We start from the raw sequence: 20208 nt of genomic DNA on the forward strand, positions 1-20208 counted from the left end.
CCTTGTATTGGACAGTGGTCACCATGGTTGCCACCCTGTCCGGCTGCGGTGGGGTCCTCGGCAAACATTCTGCTCAGGGGATCTGGACACTGGAAGAGTCCAGACTACCGATTAATGTGTTGGAACTCTGAGCGATCAGACTGTGTCTGGACCATTGTACGGATCGTCTTCAGGGATGCCCAGTGCACATTCAATCAGACAATGCCACGGCCGTGGCTCATGTCAATCACCAGGGGGGCACAAGAAGTCTCCTGGTCGGCTCTGGAAGTACCTAAGGTGGGCAGAACAGTTTGTTCCAGCCCTCTCCGTCGTACACATTCCCGAGGTGGAAAACTGGCAGGCGGAATAACTCAGTCGGCCAGGGTTGGACAGAGGGGAGTTTTCTTTTTATCCGGAGGTGTTTCATCAGTTGTGTCTCCAGTGGGGCATCTGCGAGGTGGATCTGTTGGCATCTCGGCTCAACAGAAAGGTGCAGAGGTTTGTGGCTTGGTCACGGGATCCTCTGGCGGACGCCACAGATGTGTTGGTGGCCCCGTGGGGTCAGTATCGTCTGATTTACGCCTTCCCTCCTCTCAAGATTCTGCTAAGACTTCTACGCAGGATCGAGGCAGAAGGGATTCTGGTCATCTTAGTGGCTCCAAACTGGCCTCGCGGGGCTTGGTACACCGATCTGGTGCGGCTGGTCGCCGATGTTCCTTGGAAGTTTCCTCTCAGGGAGGATCTGCTGTTCCAAGGACAAATCTTCCATCCTGCTTTACAGTCGCTAGCTTTGACGGCTTGGCTGTTGAAAACCAGGTGCTGAAGGATAGAGCTTTATCTGAGTCAATGCTTCCTACGCTGGTAAAAGCTAGGAAATCTACTTCTAGGAAGATCTACCATTGTACATGGAAGATGTACATTGCGTGGTGTGAGTCTCTTGAGGTTCATCCTCGCTCCATCTCGGTGGCTCAGATCTTATACTTCCTTCAAAGGGGGGGTTGAACAGAAATTGGCCTTGGGTACCATCAAGGGCCAGGTGTCAGATTTTGGCCTTGGGTACCATCAAGGGCCAGGTGTCAGATTTGGCCACACACTCCCTGGTGCGTACCTTTCTTCTGGGTGTCCAACATTTAGTTCCTCCATTGTGGTCTCGGTTGGCACTTTGGGACCTCAATTTGGTGCTTTCAGTCCTCCAGAAGCCTGCCTTTGAGAATCTTTGGAGATTCCCTTGCTTACACTGTCGTAGAAGGTGGCTTTTTTGGTGGCTATTACCTCTGTGCTCAGGGTGTCGGAACTGGCAGCGTTATCCTGTCGTTCACCTTACCTGGTAATTCACAGAGATATGGTGGTTCTTCGACTCTGTCCGTCAACAAAGGTTGTCTCTGATTTTCATTTGAATGAAGACATTGTGTTGCCTTTCCTGTGTCCCAGGCCTAAACATCTGAAGGAAATTGCCTTGCATGCCTTGGATGTGGTCCGGGCAATCAGGGTGTACCTGACAGCTACGAGTCTTTCAGGAAGTCAGACTCACTATTTGTGCTCTTGGATGGGCCTCGGAAAGAGTTGTCTTCTTCCTCTGCGACCATTTCCAGATGGATCAGACAGATGGTGATTCAGGCCTATTCCATTAAGGATCAGGTTCCTCCTTTCCTTGTTAAGGCGCACTCTACTTGAGCGCTTAGTGCCTCCTGGGCCTTCCGTCATTAGGCGTCAGTGACGCAGGTTTGCAAGGCTGCCACCTGGTCGTTGGTGCACACTTTCACAAAGTTTAATAAAGTGGATGTGTTGACATCTGCGGATGCTTCTTTTGGCCACAAGGTTTTGCAGGCTGCTGTTTAGAGGACCCGATCCTCTTCGAGGATGTATTGTTTTTTTCAGGTGGGCTCCAGTTGTTTTGGTAAAGCTCCTGTTGCCTGGTTGGCTACTGTTTAGCCTTGGGAATTTTTTTGCTAGTCCCACCCCTCATGTTTAACACTGCTTTGGGACGTCCCAATGGTTATGAAGATCAGGAGCTGTGTCCGTCAATGAACAAAAGAGAAAATGGGGTAAAAATCCCTTTCTCTGATGTTCATTGACGGACAGAGCACCAACCCCTCTGTGGAGTTGTAATTCTTCTGATACTGCTTGTAACTAAAGTGAGTACCTATAGCAGGTAGAGGGAGTATACCCCCTGGTGTTGCCCATAGGCATAGCCAGATTCTTTTTCTGCCCAGTGTCCTTCTCCTTTAGGGGGCAGTATAACCCAATGGTTATGAAGATCAGGAGCTTTGTCCGTCAATGAACGTCAGAGAAATGGATTTTACGGTAAGTCAAAAATCCAGTTTTTCTTAAAAAAAACATCAAAACTGATAAACGATGACAAACACAGAATGATGCTAACACAAAAAACAAAGTACTTATCTAGGTATGTCCCTCTCACCTCAAAAAGGAGAAAGGATAATGTCAAAAATGGACACAACTTCCCATGGCAGTGGGTGGAGCTTAAATTATACAGCAAATGATTTTTCTAGGATTTTTAATGACAAAATGATCAATTTGAAAAGTCCTTTCCCTCTGTATTTATTGCCATTTAGGGATTTTTGGTAGTTAAATATACCCTCTCCCCTTTTAAGAGCCTTCCTTCAATTTATATGAGTTTTAAAGTGGATGTAAATCCAATTCTCTAAATCTCATATAAGCTTAACATGTCATTTTCAATATTTTTAAGTCTGCGGCTTTCATTAAAATAATACCCGATGATCCTGTTATAAAGTTCCTTGCTCATGCACTTCCTGTTCTAGGGTGCCTAGGCATTCTATCTCTGTCTTATGGGCTTCCAATGGAGACTACAAGCGGCCAATTCAACACCAGGGGTCTACATTTAGGCAGGACCTAGGTTTGGAAAAAAAAACAGTTATGCTGCTGGCTTCTTCATTAGTTGAAATATTCCTCCTCTAACGCCCCCACCATCACCATCACTATAGTACAGCTTTGGTTAATAGGTGAGGTAGGTGTAAAAGGCAAGCAAAGTCTGCACTTTTGAGAAGTGCGTATGACAGGCCCCTCACCTCTGTTATCCCCCACCACACCAGAAGGTGGCAGGGACAGCAGTTAATAGAGCCTAGGACCTGTCATATGCATTCATCAGGAATGCCTACTATGCCTGCCCTTTCCGCCTATATCCTGCATTCACAGAAGCTGCACTATAGCTTTGATGAATGAAGAACAATCTATGAAGGCAGGACAGGCAGATGAATTAAAGGTCTACCACTTCTATTTATAGGTTGCTAGATTGAGGAAGATTTCAACGAATGCAAAAAGGACACATCATATTTGATAGTATGCAATGTCCCTTGTGCTATTTTTTTTTTTTTTTTACTAAGCTTAGGTTTTAATTTACAGTTTTGGGACTGTGTGAAATCTGTTCATATCAGAAGTTACTTTTCATGCAAAAATGCTTTCGAACATAGATGTGCATTATAAACCGATGATATACTGTAAATACAATCAATATGTGTTAGCTTTACAGAGAATAAGAATGTTGCTGAATTTAGGTCATATGCTTCTGCTTGTTGATTACCTACTGTATATCAGCTTCCACTTGTAATCAGAACGTATGTGTGAACATTCATAAAATATTTCAGGCTCTGCCTCCAGGACTTTGGCAGCCATGTTGCTTTTTAAATACTTCAGACCTGCCATTTGTTTTTATTTTAACCAAAGCAAAAAGTATTATGCATAACTAACACATACATAATGTTGTATTGTGCTTGAAATCCTAAAAATACATTTGTTTTCCTCTTTCCTCAGCTAATCTTCTACTATGGGGCCTCTGACCACTGGTGCCCGGTCCAGTATTATAAAGACCTGAAGAAGGACTTTCCTGATGGTGATATCTGGCTATGCAGTAGAGGAATCAGACATGCCTTTGTTCTGGACTCTAGCAAAGAAGTAGCCTCCATTATCATAGACATGTTAGGAAAGGTATTATAAGAACATGGAGTTAAAGAACACCTGTACTGAAGTAATAGACAGAGTGCTGTGATGGAGATGGGAAAGTAGACGCTCTTCTTGATTTTACTAAAAATAAATATAATCTAATACTGACTCTAGATCGCCAAAACAATCAATCATTAAAAACAGTTTGTAAGGCTGGTTTGGAATCACTGGTATCATACGGGATATAGTTCCCAAAATTCTACCGCCTGTCTTATAGACCCAACAAACCAAATCTTACCCAATATATGCCACAAAGAAGCGGTCTCCTTTTACATATATCAGTCTTATTGTTCATAAACCATATAACAAAAAACAATGGTAACGTTTAAAAGAACCACACTGTAAACCCCCTGCCCTGCCCCCCCACGCAGAATGAAACTATAATTGTATACATGTATCAGTGTTGGTAGAGTGTAAAAAAAAAAATATCCACCACATATAAAAAATGCATCAATGTTGGTAAAGTTATTGCTCCCACATGGGAGTTATAACTATGCTCCATTTGGGAGTAATAACTATACCGCTATTGATGCATTTTTTTATGTGATGGAGACTTTTCTAATATTCTACCACCACTAAAACTCTACCATCACGTCAGGGTTGGCAGTTCCGCATTGTAGGTGAGGACGTCAGGGAGCCACCCAGATTGTCAGAAAAAAGGGGAGAGCACAGGATGCTGCACCGAGGGAGGGATAAGGTAAGTAAACTTCTGTTTATGCTTCCTCTAGACCAAAACAATAATTTCATCTTACCTCGCAGTACTGTGTGGCCCGCTTTGTCAACTGTCATTCGGCATGCTGCAACATCACTGCGAACAGACACACTTACACATTCCAGCAGATCTTGATATTAGGCTTTATGCTGCTCCAAACCCCTAGTGCAGGTTGAAACAGACTTTTCTCCAGATTTTTTCGGACACAGCTCACCCAAGCTAAAATGCCATGAAGGCGAAGATGTGCAAACTGATCGGCTTTACCCAAGAGACCTGTACCATAAAGGAGTTGAAGCAGAAATACATTTGTCAGGTCCCCTATGAGCTTTTGCCATAATGTGCCAGTATGCACAGCATAATTACACATTATGGCACTCTTGCCTTGTAAAGTGCACTTCTCTGTCTTCCACGATTTAGGAGTCTTCAGCCACCTTAAATGGCTGACGTAACTCCTGCACATGTGCACCAGAGTTCATTCATCCTGGCATGTTACAGACATGCATGGCTGACAGTCTACAATTTGCAAAAAAACTACAATGCAGGCAGGTGGAAAGGTTTTAAAGCAGAAAAAAGAATCTCTTCTACCATAATTCTCTGTCTGCTTGCAGGTTTTTACATTTTAGGTTTAGTTCAGCTTTAACCATATTACTTCAATGAACTAAGTGCAAGGGACATAAGAGTATGGTTCTTTTTGTATGTGACTAGTTGAAAGCTGTCATATACAGTAGGTCTCAGTCACACGAACGCTTAGGCCTGTAGACTGTAAGTGGGCAATCTGTTTTTCTGGCCTGAGCCACCAGGTGCTGCATCCTGACAGCTCATGTATGTGTATGGAGGCTGCACAAATACAGCCACTCATTCAAATTTGACAGGTATGCAGGTAAGCACTGGGTTTGGGGCCACTCACCTGCACCCACTCGCCTGTCACATTGGGATGAGCGGCTGTGTCCATGCAGCCGCTGTGTATCCATACACTTACATGGGCTGTCTGCACGCAGCACTTTGCAGCCTAAGTCACATAAACACATGGCCCATTCATAGTCTTAGGACCTCAGTGCTGTGTAAATGAGGCCGTACAAGGTAGGTGGAGCTTAGTGGTACAGACCTAGCTTTAACATTGATAAAGTAAGGACAGTGTCTACCTTCCCTACCAGCCTCCTTTACAGTATGATTGTCTACATAAGTAAATGTACACAAAAACAGTCATGGTTGGGTTTATGTAAGAAACTGAATATTTAGTCTTAAATCATTACACTTTCCTGGATTATTTAATATATATATACATTTGCCCCCTTATTTAGTTTGAAAGATCACCTAAACTTGCCTCCCAGTTAGGCAGCTGTTACATATATATATAAATACAGTAAACCCCCCTCCATTGCGGGGGTTACGTTCCGGACCCAGCCGCGAAAAGTGAAATTCCGCGAAATAGAAAAACCCTATTAAAATGCATTGTAGGCATGATTTTTTTACTGTCACTGTACGTGTAAAAGCATTTTAAGGTCTTTAAACACACTTTTAAAACAATAGAAACTCATTTAAACACATAAAAGATACTAAGAGACAGAGCAAGAGCTATGAAAAACACAAAAATCTTTCATTTTTAATGATTTATATAGTAAAATAACATTACAAAAAAAACCGCGAATTACCGGGACCGCAAAAACTGAACCGCGATGTAGCGGGGGATTACTGTATATATACAATTTTCTTTCCTTTATTAAAAGCTCAAACTCCAGCTTTAAATAAAGAATAAACATGACATAACATGAATAAAAAATGGAAGCTCCTCTCTGGTACCGTTGCCCCCCCTTCCCCCAAAAGCTCCTCTTAGAGGTCTAGTGCTGCTCCTATTCTGGGTTTAATGATGGCCAGGGTCATTTAGCCCACTTCCTGTGAGCCCAGCCTGTCATGGTCATGCCCCCTCCCCGCATAGATATGCAGCATCACAGCAGCCTGGGCTAACAGGAGAAGGTTGCAGAGAATGGCTCTCACATCCCTATATTAGCCCCATTCCCTGCTTAAGGCCCCTTTCTCACTTGTGCAACCTAAAAGTCGTGCAATTTTGCAGCGATTTTGACTGGACTTGAAGCAATGACTGTGTAATCTTGAAGTCTATGGACCTCAAAACGCATCAGACCAAAAGTAGTGCAGGGGCTACTTTGAAGTTGTTGCAACTTGGAGTCGCACAGATATGAACGGTACTTTGGAAATCATGGAGTACGATTTGTCACGCGATTTTGCAGTCCCAAGTTGCGGGACAAGTCGCGCAAGTGTGAAAGGAGCTTAAGGCTTCATTCACACAAATGCGTTTTTTCATGCTTTTTGCAGAAATGCATTTCATTTTTTTAACATGGGTTCCTTTGGAACACGTTCACATCAATGCATTTTTGTGCCTCTGCGTTTTTGGAAAGGATCGGGGACTTTTTTTTCATGCAAAATACAGCATTTTGCATGTAATTTTTAAATTTTTATGAACTTTATTTAATTTTTATCATATGCCAACTAATGTTTACAAATACAACCAAAATAACACTCAGTACTTAACACATAAAACAAAAAAAAAAAAAAAAAAAACCCGACCATTTTCTCCCATACCCCTCTCCCCTCTCTTTCCATTCTTCCTATCCCACCATCCCCTGTACTGTTTTCCCCCACCCTTCCTTTCCCCCTCAAATCCCCCAACTCATCCTCTTCCTACTCTGATAATATCTCTGAATGCTTCCTGGTTTTCTTCAAATTCGTCCATTTTTTTTTTCCATATACTAGTCAATCCTTTCACCTGGCCTTCTTCTATGCTACTAAGATAATCAATTTTATGTATATATTCTATTATTTTGAACCATTCTTTTACTGTAGGTTTTTCCAGATCTTACCATTTCTTGGTATTATTCCTTTCGCTATGTTGAATAAATATGGCACTATTTTGTTTTTTAGTACTATTTGTATTATGAAATAAGCAGACCCATGGGTCGTTTGGTATCTCTTCTGTAATTTCCTTTATATGACACTGTATATCCTGCCAAAACTCCTTTATTTTTGGGCAGTCTCACCAAATATGGGCCATAGTGCCCTTCTCCAAGCATTTTGCATGTAATAGACTTCAATGGACCCGCATCCAAAACACAAGCATTGTGTTTTTACTGCGGTTTTGCCATGTTTTGCCTTTTTAAATCTGCCCAACAACAAAATTTCCAATAAAAAGCATAAAAAAATGCAAATCGCCGTAAAATCGCTGTAAAAATCGTGGAAAGCACAGCAAAAAGCACTTCAGAAATGCTCAAAAGCAGCATGCATAGATCTGAATTAAGCCTTATAGAGGACTGTCTACCACTGCAGGGGGTAAAAAGCATCTGACACATCATGTGACCGGGCCGATGATATCAGCTAAAGAAAGATATGTATACAGAGGAGGGTGGGTGTTCTACTGTTGATACAACCCAACCAAAAGTTGGGCTTAAAGTGAGAATTAGGCAGACAGAAAAAATAAATGTAAATAGGGCCAGATAATATGAATATTTCATCAGTAAGCCTGTGCAAATTTCAGATTCATACATAAATCCTGCTGTGACTTGTTCTCTTTAACAGAAAACACAAGAAAAATTCCAGTTAGTTTGAGATTAATTTTTCATCTGTTATCCATTTTTTTATCCATTTTCTAGCTATGTTTTTTAATGTTTTTTATTCATGATTTTTCTAGTTTTTATTTTTTTAACCTTGTTTTTTGTTGATTCATCTTCATTATTTTGTTATACATCTATTTTCTTTTAGACTACCTAGATACTTGGTGACAACAGAGAACTAACATAGCTAGGTTAATGAGTAACAACAATAAATGACATGGAAGTGAGCCTGTACTACATGCTAAAGCTGAACTCCGGACACAAAACATTTCATTGTAATATTTTCCTTGATAGCCACAAAGGATATAAATCCACCAATTACTTTTGCAATATTACCTTTTAAAGGCAGAGGCGTCATCATCACTGTACAGGACATAGACTGTGCAGCGAGCAGAACTGTGGGAGGAGCCCAACTTGTCCAATCACTACAGGCCACTTGCATAAAACTACAGGAGGGGGCGGAGATCAGAGCAGCAATAACTGGACTTTATTACAGGAAGCTCCTGCACAGAGGAAAAGTTCCACACTGGATCACTGCACAGATCTGGAAGAAATTCACAAAGCACACCAAGGTTCAAGTAACAATACACATGCCTCTTGTATTTAGACAATATTTGCTCATCCCAGAGTTCAGCTTTAAACTATACAAATTAAAAGTCTGGCCTAAAAACAAACATGGCCAAAACCTACATTTTTAATTAGCCAGAAAAGCCTCACTGTACCCCTGTCTGATTTAGTTTTACTCTCTTTCCAGGGCTTGACTTTCCATGACTTCCTGCCTAAAGATGGCCTTACACAAAAAAATAGATTCATCCATCCACACAAATGACGTAGATGGACATGTCCTTTCAACAGAAGTTGATTAAACAATTGACTTTTATTGAGTGGGCAAGCCCACACACTGTTCTAAATTGAATTAGTGTATTTTTTTTCTCAAGCCTACAATGCTGTGTGCAAAAACAAATAACAAAGTGAACCTAAAAAGTGCATGTAAACATGCACAAAATAGTGCAGTAGTTTGTGCTGTATGGCCCTTCCCTGTCCCCCTGGGGTGTAAGAATCTTGATGAAGGCATGGCACACTCTGGTCTACCTAGCCAAAGGGCCTGGTGGTCCCCTCTCCTCATGATAAGCCAACCACTGAGTCCTAGATTGAGGGCTCTCCCAAAAAGAGACCCCCCAAGGCAGGAGAGGAAGAAACCTAAGGGCCACACATCCTTCCCTTAGACTTCAGGATAGGCCTGAAGACCCTCACCCTAACTATAAAAGACATAATAAATCAATGCAGTGACACGCAGTGAAAAAAAATAAAATTGTGTCAATATGGAAGACAATGCTGGGGCATCATGCCCTAGTACTTCTTACTGTAGAGTCCCAAACCCATAGGGATACTAATAGCACCCCTGGGTTGCCACTCCAAGGGGGCACTCACACCAGAGGCTCTCTGCTTCCCAGCCCCCAGCCAGAAAAAATCAGCCCCATTCCTACAAGAAAGGCATACTTTGAGAGAGTTTACCTACAACCAGGGACAAGCCTGGTGCACCAGGCAAGATTCAACCTGGGAGTAAAGGATCCCCCACAGTACCCACCTTACTCCATCAGGAATTACTAACCAGCCCCCCACTGTGCTTAAAGGAATGTTCTGTTCCAAAAACTGATAACAGATACTACACTTGATCTTAGCCAAAAGATCAGTATACGGTCAGCTTAAGCCCTGCCAATTGCTGTTGCGCTTTGATATAGTACCTCAGGGGTCCGCAAAGGTGCTGTCATTGAACAAGAAGACAATTAATGGAGCTAAGCTAATGAAATCAGGGAAATGTCAGAGAACCTATTACCAGAGAGAAACCAAATCAGATAGGTGCACCTGCAAGGTCTTTATGGCTAGTAAAGGAAATTCAAAATCCTTTGGCATCCACTGTTAAGCGTTACGTTCACTTTTAGTTAAAAGTTACATAAACTTTTAAAATGGAGTAAAGGTTCACTTTAATGTCTCATCACCAGCAACCAATCAGAAGCTTGAAGAGGTGGCATCCATTTCATCATGTAAACACTGAGCACTCCGCACCCGACTGTTGTACTGCTCTCTCTTCTCTTCTTTTTGTAGATGAGTGACAGTAAGAATAGGAAAAAAATGATTAATGTTAATGCTGTATTTATATGTAATTTATGATAATGGTATTTACAGTTATGCAAAATAGCAATAAAATACATTTATTTACTGAATGTAAAATGTTGTTTTTTGTTTTTTTGAAAATTTTGTGGATCACAAATTTAACACGGTGAATCTTAGTACCACAATATAAATTTGATGTAAACTCAATCAGTAAAATCTTATATAACTTTGAACATGTTAATTCAAAAGTCCAATATTACCAATATTTTTAAATCTGAAGCATTGATTTAAATAGTCCTGGTGATCCTGCCATTAAGTTCCTTATTCCTGTTAAAGGGGGCCAAAGCTTTGCCCCGGTCTCCCAATTGTATTTCAAGCACACAGTAAGCAGATCCAGTAGTGTCACCATTAGGGAAAGAAACATCACTGAATTGTACATAGAAAGTGGCTACAAAAAACACCAAATGCCCTAACTGGTAATGTTGGTACTTGCGTGCTTTGTCTCTCATACAGTTCGCCTGATGTAGAAGGAAAAAAAAAAACATTGTTCATTTTTTTTTCTTTTTATGAATGTTATTCAGACCTTCACTGGAAGTTTGAATGTAATTGGGGGTGCATGAAGTAGAGATACATGAAGGTGCACAGAACAGGCACCATTTTATTAAAAACAGTCTACACAGAATTATACAAAGCTCACATTACGGTAAACTCAGTAAAAGTTTTGATCTTAGCTTAGTTGCCAGATAGCGATAGTAACTTGGATTTTACCTGTAGCATGTAATAACTCTTTAGATAGATCCTATTGGAGAATGGAGTAGAAAGTGGGTGGGATGTTGGCTATACACAGATCTTGTCACACTGCCCTGAATGGCAAGGTAACAGATTGTCTTTAATGTTTAAAAAAACTCTGGGGGGAGCAGACAGAATCTGGAGCAGCTATGCATAGTAACCAATCAACTTCTAGCATTAGCTTGTTAAGTTAATGGGTAAGTTAACCTTTTACATAAGCTGGCCCATGAAGACAAGGGGCCCTATAGGCCTTTTCTTCTCACCCATGAAGCCTGGCCAAAATACTCCCAATGTTTACGTTCTACTTCCACTGACCCTACTCCTTTGAGGTTAACTAGTGGTGATCTCTTTAGTTTTCCTCAAAGAAGAAACCTCTATGGCCATTTTGTTGTAACCCATGCCTTGGAAATAAGTCAAGAAGTAGAACGTAAACATTGGGAGTATTTGGGCCAGGCTTTAGGGGTGATAGAAAAGGCCTACAAGGCCCCTTGTCTTCATGGGGCAATAAACTATTTTTTACAAATGGCACAGTGTATTTATACTACTGGGGCGTATTGCTTACATGAGCCAGTTTATGTAAAAGGTGAACTTAGACTTATAATATTATTTAATATTTAACGTATATTATTTGAAAATGAAAGCTGGAAGCTGATTGATTTCCATGTACAACTGCTCCAGATTCAGTCTGCTCTTGTCTTCCTAAATTCCCCCCACTCTTTCTACTAATAGTTTGTAAACTATAATAGTCAAAGTCCTATTTTCCCATTATGTATGCCTTCTCTGCCTCCTCCCTAGTATTGTTGGGGATTTTTTTTAGTCTAGTTGCTCAGATGGATTGAACCGTCTGAGCAACTAGACTGGTTATATGATTTTATTTCAGCAACAGGATCTGACCACATTTTCTGATATCGAGTCAGAAGGAGACTTGACCAGCCATACACATCTAAAATTTTGGGCCAGCTAAATATGCTGAAGTTTGAGCTGAGGTGGCCTTCTCTGCCTAACTAGCTCAACAAAAGTCGATTTTTCAACTGACTTTAGTCAAAGAAGCTGTGTAGAAAATTGTCAGCCGAACAGTGACTGCGTCCAATCAGATGCAGACATTTAGGTATTCATCACCCTTGTTTACCTGCAACACAGTCTCACTTCAGGGCTGCAGTAAGAAGAGCTCAGCTACGATTTACCTTTAAATGGCTTTAGTATCATGTTATTTAGAATTGCCAAATAGCCAGACATTCTGTCTGAGAATAATAGAATGAGATAAAGATATTACTTTTGGGTGTCTCCTAAGCTAAATACTCACTGTCCGTGTCAGTTAGAAACCCTGTTTTGATTTCCAATGTTTTCTGGTTTTAAAGCTCATAATGGCGCCCTCTATCAGTTCTGCTCACCTCTTTTCCTCATACGGATCAGTGACATGCCCTTTAGCAGCAGTTGTGTCATGCAAGCACGATTAACGTCCCGCTGACAAGTTACTCTAATATAAAAAAAGTATATCCTTTTTTGGAAATCCTAGTTGTCTGGCTGGGTCAGGAAAGTATCTGAATTCTTTATCCCTGTTGTGGATAATGATAAGGGACTTAGGATGGTCATACGCCGATTCCTACTGGCTTAGCCAAAATTCAAGCATCTTATCACCATGCAAGGCATTACTTTTGTTGAAGGATTCTGTTGGAAAAATGTCATCCAAACAACACCTACATCCAATCAGATGAAGGCACTGCTCAAGTATTCTGAGAGTCTGAATACAAAAGCCAAGTTGGGGGGGGGGGGGGTTTGCCCACCCATGCTGTTAGTGTGGATGGAGATATCTGTTCAGGTTCTTTTGTTCAGCCCACCGACTGCACAAAGAAACTCTATATGTGTATGGCCAGCTTTAGAAGGCAATGAATAGTCAGCATGATAGCCAGGGAACTTAAATTCTCAAAGGAGGGTCCAGTACTGGCAGCCTCTATACTTTTCTGGTCAGATTTACTTGATAAGATTCACTTAAAATTTCAGGCTCAAAACATGGGCACTGTCCTTATTTGTCTTTGAAGGTGCATGTTTCGGGGCTGCTGCAATCATGATTTTTCTTTCACCAGTTAGAACAATCCCATGCATGTCAAGTGCCCCAATGTTCCAGGTCAGTGTCTCAAAGATTTGAGCCCCAGGATGTACACCTTCAGAAACCAGGAACCTGGCAATACAATTCAATGAGTGGATTTAAAAAACAACTGAACATAATATCAAATCCTTTGGGAGGTGCATTACAGCCCCAAAGACTTCTATGGGGCTTGTCTACCTTGGTCTCCCTGGTTTTCCTTCCTCAGCGATGTACTTTATATGCTGAAAGTAAAGGGTACTCTAAGTGTTTTGAAAACCTAATTGAGGCTTCTCCAGAGGACTCAAGCACTAATCTCTCCGTTAAGCTTCAGCAGTTTCAATCATGTGCCATAGGTTTAGTGCAACAAAAACTGTGAAAAACCAGATTCAGTCATGCCGAGATTTACAAATAAATTCAGACGAGTGTGCATTTCCAAACATAGATATTGCATTACATATATTTTTACCTTTAGCAATCACAATTTGTGGAACTCAAGCATTTTAATCCTTACAGATCAGCTTTACAACAAAACAAGCTGGATGCCTTGTCTCTGTTAAATATAGATGCAGATTTAAAACGCCAATATGGATTTGAGGACTTGATCAAAGACTTTAGAGATAAAACACTCAGAAGAAAACATTTTAAATGCATATTAGTGTATAAATACGTCATTTGCTTACAGGATGTTAAATTCAATGTAAAAAAACAAAAATTTCAAAGTGATATTTTTTTTTTTTTCAACAAAAGGGTTTTGAGTTAATTTTTAATTTTTGTTAAAATCAAAGTTTAAATTTGTGATTATCTAAATGAGCATTTTTAACAAATACACAGTAAAAAATAATTATTTTTTAATATCATTTAAAAGTGATTTCCCTTATTTCTAAATCAGAGGCCTCGGTCAATTGCTTGTTTTGATCCATGCCCAATCTGTTAAATAAATAAAACTAAAAGTGCCTATAGTTCTTCTGCCCAATGCCAAATAGTTTTGCCCAGTCATGCAATTACTAACCCTGTGATCAGAATTCTATTCTGCTCAACCCGTAGAAGCTTGATCGGACCAGAGGCTCCTGCTCAATAGAGGAATTATTTTATACTTTTGTAATGTTTTTGTCAAGTTGTAATTCAGTTGTATGTCTCTCCGGCAATGTAGATTACACACAGACAGGGTTTTTATTGCAGTTTAGATATTCTTTCGAGTGAATTACAGCTTTTTCATTGCTAGTCTGAACACAGTTGACTTCCTGCCATTGAAATTTTGGCTGCACACTAGGCCCTGAAGTGACACTCGGGAAATGTGTAAATTGTGTGCTGGGTGGAGAGCTTTGGGAAGGTGAATATGACCCAAATGAAGAAAGAAAAACTGTTCAAAGCAGAAAAATAAAGAAGAGATTTGCAGTAGGAAAAAAATTGCTTGCCAACAGCGATGAAAAACCCCAGTATATTACTCTATAGATAAAAAGAGTTGGAAAAAAACAGCACCTTATACAAAAAGACATGAAGGAGGAATGGAACTAAAGGGAAATTCCATCTTGTTCCATTATGTTTTCAAGCAGCACCAAAGTGACAAAATTGGTGTAATTTTGACATCTATTGAATGCTAAAGTATTAAACTATCCATGCTGTGGTAGATAAATAAGGAGTAAATGCTATTCTGGGCTCCCTGCAATCGTTCCCACACAAAAGTAGAGTATTTGGTCATGTTATCTCTTCTGAAGGGGAGAACCAGCAAACCTGAACACTTATCCCTTTTAGCAGATGTCCTATGACCAAATTGCTTTGGCTTTTGGCTATATATGCAGCAATGAAGGGGCGCTGGAGCAGCATTTTCTCCAGGAAAGGTAAGTATTTCAGCCTTTCAATTATAGGAGAACAGGAAAAGAAAAAAAACAAACATTTGTACTTACCTAGAGGGTGATCAATGCTGACTTTTTTGCTGGGATCTCTGCAGAGCCTAGACAGGACCTGTGACATCAGCCGACAATGGACTTTAGCCCGCTGTTGGATGAATCTATGTCACAGAAGTGCAGAACTAAGTGTGACCCACAGGAGATGTAGGGCAAAATACCTTTGTCCCTACTTCTCCAAGCCAATGACTGATTTGTTTCCTCTTGAGAAAAGTTGGTGCTGTGTGTCCATCTCTCTCTTGATATCCAACAGACTGCAGAATAATTTCTGTTTTATGTCTATATTAACAATAGTTGTTTTAAAAACCTTGGCCGTATACTGTTTGTGACATATATACATAGTTTGTGTGTAAACCCACAAGACTGAAAGAAGGGAGGAGCAGCAGGAAGAGAGGACATAGGGATGACCTCTGCGATCTGCCATTTTATTGATCGATTACAAACAATAATGGGTCTTTAACCACTTGCCGTCTGCTCACTAGAGCTCTACTGCGGCAAAGTGGCTGTTGTAGGTCTGACGACGTAGACACCTCACCCCCCCTACGTCGGCAGTCACAGCGGGAGTCGGGCCAGGGGAGGAGCAGCGGCGATCGCCGCTGCTCTTCCCCGATCGTCGGGGAATCGAGTCTGGAGATCCGCCCGCTTGTGTAAACAAAGTGGGCGGATCTCCGAAATGACAGAGAAGGTCAGATTGCAGGGTTCAGCATAGCTGAACCTGCGATCTGTCCTTGAGTCACTCAGTCACCTCCCCCCACACAGGTCAGTAAGCACCAGGCATACATTAACCCCTCCCTCTCCAATAAAATTAACTAGAGTTTAGCGGACACCTGGATGTCCGTGTTCGGCGGGTTCAGCCGAACTTTAAAAAAAAGTCCGGGTCCGTGTCCCGGACTTTTGCCGAACTTTTCCCGGACACCGAACCCCTTTGAAGTCAATGGGGACCCGAACTTTCAGGCACTAAAATGGCTCTAAAACACCAATGGAAAGGGCTAGAGTGCTGCAAATGGCAGCAAAAAGTTGTTAAGAGCATGGCAAGTGCTCTGCAAACAAATGTGGATAGGGAAATAACTTAAAACAACAAAAAAAAAAACAGAAAAATAAAACAATGTTCTTCATCTCTGAAGGACGAGGCCCATATGGAGTAGGAGGGAGGTTGAGGTGGTGGTGGATGTGGCGGTCTCATAGGCGTGCACACAGGGTGTGCCGGATGTGCCTGGGCACACCCTAATCACCTAGGGCACATAGCATTATCGCTCTGTTTGCCAGTGAGGAGATGGGAAAGATCTCCCTCGGACCTGCTCTGCTCTATTTCTCTTTGCCAGCAGGGAGAGTAATGTATCGGGGCCATGTACATGTAGGCAAACACATGCATGTGTATTTCAACTTTGGGGTGCAATAGGCTGCGCACACCTATGGGCGGTGTAGGTGGAAGCGGCGGTGGAGGAGGACCAGGGCCGCATTAAGAGCATCATGGGCTTGGTGCTGAGGATTTTGAAGGGCCTTAAGGGCCGTGCCTTGGCATGCACCCAGAGGAGGAAGGGTGCAGCCATGCATGCCTAATTCAACATGGGATGCTGTCTCTGAAGCCCATAAACACATCCATGCATCGGCAACTGTCCCTCCTTGTCCGGCTTTCATGCTGTGTGGGGAGGTTCTGAGGGAGCTGCCTGGGGAAGCGAGCATAGAAGCCAGACTTCTGTGTTTACAAGTGACAGAAGAGCGGTAACAGTGAATATGGCCAACCCGGGGCCTATATAAAGGTAGGGGCCTGGAGCTGCAGCTCCAATAGCCCCTACGTTATTCTGGCCCTGAGGAGGACGAGGTAGCCAACATTGCTTCTTTTGAGAAATTTTAAATGAGGGTACACCCCAAAATAGTGAGAAAGAGCAAAAATAGAACAATGGCTGGGTAAGGTCGGTATCCATCGCTATTCTGCACAAGGTACGGAAAAGTCCCGTGGGATCCATGCCTGGTTCATTTTAATGAACGTGAGCTTGTCCACATTGTCTCTGGACAGGCGGCTGCGCTTGTCTGTGATAACGCCCCCAGCCGTGCTAAATACCCATTCAGATAATACACTGGCTGCAGGGCACGCCAGCACCTCCAAGGCATAAAGGGCAAGCTCAGGCCATGTGCCCAACTTGGAGACCCAGAAGTTGAAGGGGGCAGACCCCTCATTCAGTACATCTAGGCGTGTGCACACATACTTCTCCACCATGTTCGTGAAATGCTGCCTCCTGCTAAGACGTTCCATATGAGCTGCTGGTGCTGCTGTTTGTTGTGGCGTGCTGACAAGGCTTTTCCACATTTCGGCCATGCTAACCCTGCCTTCTGAGGTGGTGGCGGTGCCCTGGTTGCGTTGGCGACCTCTTCTTCCTCCTCCGCCTTGTGCTTCCACTGTGGCCCCGCTGTCAGGTGGGAATGCCAGCAGCATCGCGTCTACCAGCGTGCGCTTGTACTCGCGCATCTTGCGATCGCGCTCCAGTGAGTGAATTAAGGACGGTACGTTGTCCTTGTAACGGGGATCCAGCAGTGTGGCCACCCAGTAATCAGCACAAGTTAGAATGTGGGCAACTCGGCGGTCGTTGTGGAGACACTGCAGCATGTAATCGCTCATGTGTGCCAGGCTGCCCCCGAGGCAACGAAAGGCTGTCCTCTGTGGGAGGTGTATCGTCCGTGTCCTCTGTATCCCCCCCAGCCACACACCAGTGATGGCCATGAGCTGGCCTGGGTGCCACCCTGCTGTGAACATGGTTCCATCTCCTCCTCCAGCTCCTCATCCTCCAGAACTGTGCCCCTGCTGGACAATTGTGTCCCTGGCGTTTGTGTGTGCAGGAACCCACCCTCGGAGCCCCTTGTGAATGACTGCCCTGAAAGCCTTGGAAATGTTACCTCTTCATCCTCCTCCTCCTCATCCTGTGCCACATCCTCTTCCATCATCGCCTGAATTGTTTTTTGAAGGAGGCATAGAAGTGGGATAGTTAAGCTGACAACGGCGTCATCGGCACTGGCCATGTTGGTGGAGTACTCAAAACAGCGCAACAAGGCACACAGGTCTCGCATATTGGTGGTGAAGTGGTGCTGTTCCGCAGAGCGACTCACTCGTGCGTGCTGCAGCTGAAACTCCACTATGGCCTGCTGCTGCTCGCACAGTCTTTGCAGCATGTGCAAGGTGGAGTGCCACCTTGTGGGCACGTCACATATGAGGCGGTGAGCGGGAAGGCCGAAGTTGCGCTGCAGCGCTGACAGGCGAGCAGCAGCAGGGGAGAACGCCGAAAGTACGCACAGACAGCCCGCACTTTCTGCAGCAGCTCTGACATATCGGGGTAGTTTTTAAGGAACCTCTGCACCACCAAATTCAGCACATGCGCCAGGCAAGGGATGTGCGTCAAACCGGCTAGGCCCAGAGCTGCTATGAGATTTCGCCAGTTATCGCACACCACCAGGCCGGGCTTGAGGCTCGCTGGCAGCAACCACTCATTTGTCTGCTGTTCCATGCTCCTCCACAACTCCTGCGCGGTGTGTGGTTTTTCCCCCAAACAGGGAAGTTTTAAAACTGTCTGCTGTCGTTTACCCCTGGCCGTGCTGAAGTTGGTGGTGAAGGTGTTACGCTGTCCGGATGAGGAGGCGGTAAAGGATGAGGAAGCGGAGTAGGAGGAGTTAGGAACAGGAGGCAAACTGAAGCGCCCCGCAATCCTCGGTGGTGGAAGGACATGCGCCTCAGGCCCATCCGCCACTGCATTTACCCAGTGTGCCGTTAGGGAGATATAATGCCCCTGACCGTGCTTACTGGTCCATGTATCGGTAGTTAGGTGGACCTTGCCACAGATGGCGTTGCGCAGTGCACACCTGATTTTTTCCCCCACTTGGTTGTGCAGGGAAGGGATGGCTTGCCTGGAAAAGTAGTGGCGGCTGGGCACGACGTACTGTGGGACAGCCACCGACATAAGGTTTTTAAAACTGTGCGTCTCCACCAGACGGAATGACAGCATTTCAAAGGCCAAGAATTTTGAAATGCTGGCATTCAGGGCCAGGGATCGCGGGTGGGCAGGGGGGTACTTCCTCTTCCTCTCAAGTGTTTGGGAGATGGAAAGCTGAACGCTTCCATGGGACATTGTGGAGATGGTTGGTGAACCAGGTGGTGGTGTTGCTGACAGATCCTCTGTTTGCGGGGTGGCAGGTGCTGGTATCACTACAGATGTGGCTGGAGCGGCCGAGACTGCAGCAGAAGAGGAAGCAGGATGAGCCAGAGACATTTCTTGGTTTTGAAGGTGTCTACTCCACTGCAGCTCGTGCTTTGCACTTAGATGCCTGATCATGCAGGTTGTGGTCAGGTTGAGAAGGTTTATGCCTCGCTTCAAGCTCTGATTGCACAGGGTGCAAACCACTCGTGTCCTGTCATCAGCACATTTTCTAAAGAACTTCCACGCTAGAGAACTCCTTTGAGCTGACTTTGGTGCGCTCGTTCCCTTGCTGCGTTGGGCAGTAGCAGGCGTAGTGTCTAGGGCATGGCCGCTCCGCTTCTGCACTCTGCTCCCTCTTCTGCTGTGCTGGTGGCTCTGTGCGACCACCGCCTCTTCCTCCAAACTACTCAGGTCACCTGCATGACGTTCATTCCATGTGGGGTCGAGGACCTCATCGTCCTCCACATCATCTTCCACCCAGTCTTCACCCCGCCCTCCTTGTCGGTCTCCACAAATCTGAACGCCGCAGCAGTTGGCACCTGCATTTCGTCATCATCGGAGACGTGCTGCAATGGTCCTTGCATGTACTCATCTTGAGAAATAAGTGGTTGGGCATCGCTGCACTCAATCTCTTTCACTACTGGGGCAGGGCTAGGTGGATGGCCCTGGGAAACCCTGCTGACAGAGTCCTCAAAAAGAAGAAGAGACTGCTGTATGGCTTGGGGCTCAGACTGCTTGCCTGATTTGCAAGGGGGTGAGGTGAAAGACGGTTGGACATCGGCTGCAGGTGCCAACTCTGACCTTTCTGCAGTAGACTGGGTGGGAGACAATGTGAAGG

General features: G+C 43.8%; 1 protein-coding gene across 4 annotated transcripts in view; it reads left to right on the top strand.

Moving 5' to 3' along the window:
- The window catches only part of LDAH (lipid droplet associated hydrolase), a 458687-nt gene extending 454373 nt beyond the window's left edge, over positions 1-4314 (top strand). For all 4 annotated transcript variants that reach the window (XM_082249859.1, XM_082249861.1, XM_082249860.1 and 1 more), the window contains exon 7: positions 3769-4314. In XM_082249859.1, coding sequence (XP_082105985.1) covers positions 3769-3951 — 183 coding nt within the window. In that variant the 3' untranslated portion in view covers positions 3952-4314. The remainder of the gene's footprint in view (positions 1-3768) is intronic.
- The last annotated feature ends 15894 nt before the right edge of the window (positions 4315-20208 follow it).

This window comes from Pelophylax lessonae (genome assembly GCF_965119305.1).
Source record: "Pelophylax lessonae genome assembly, chromosome: 3".
In the NCBI taxonomy this organism is placed as follows: Eukaryota; Metazoa; Chordata; class Amphibia; order Anura; family Ranidae; genus Pelophylax; species Pelophylax lessonae.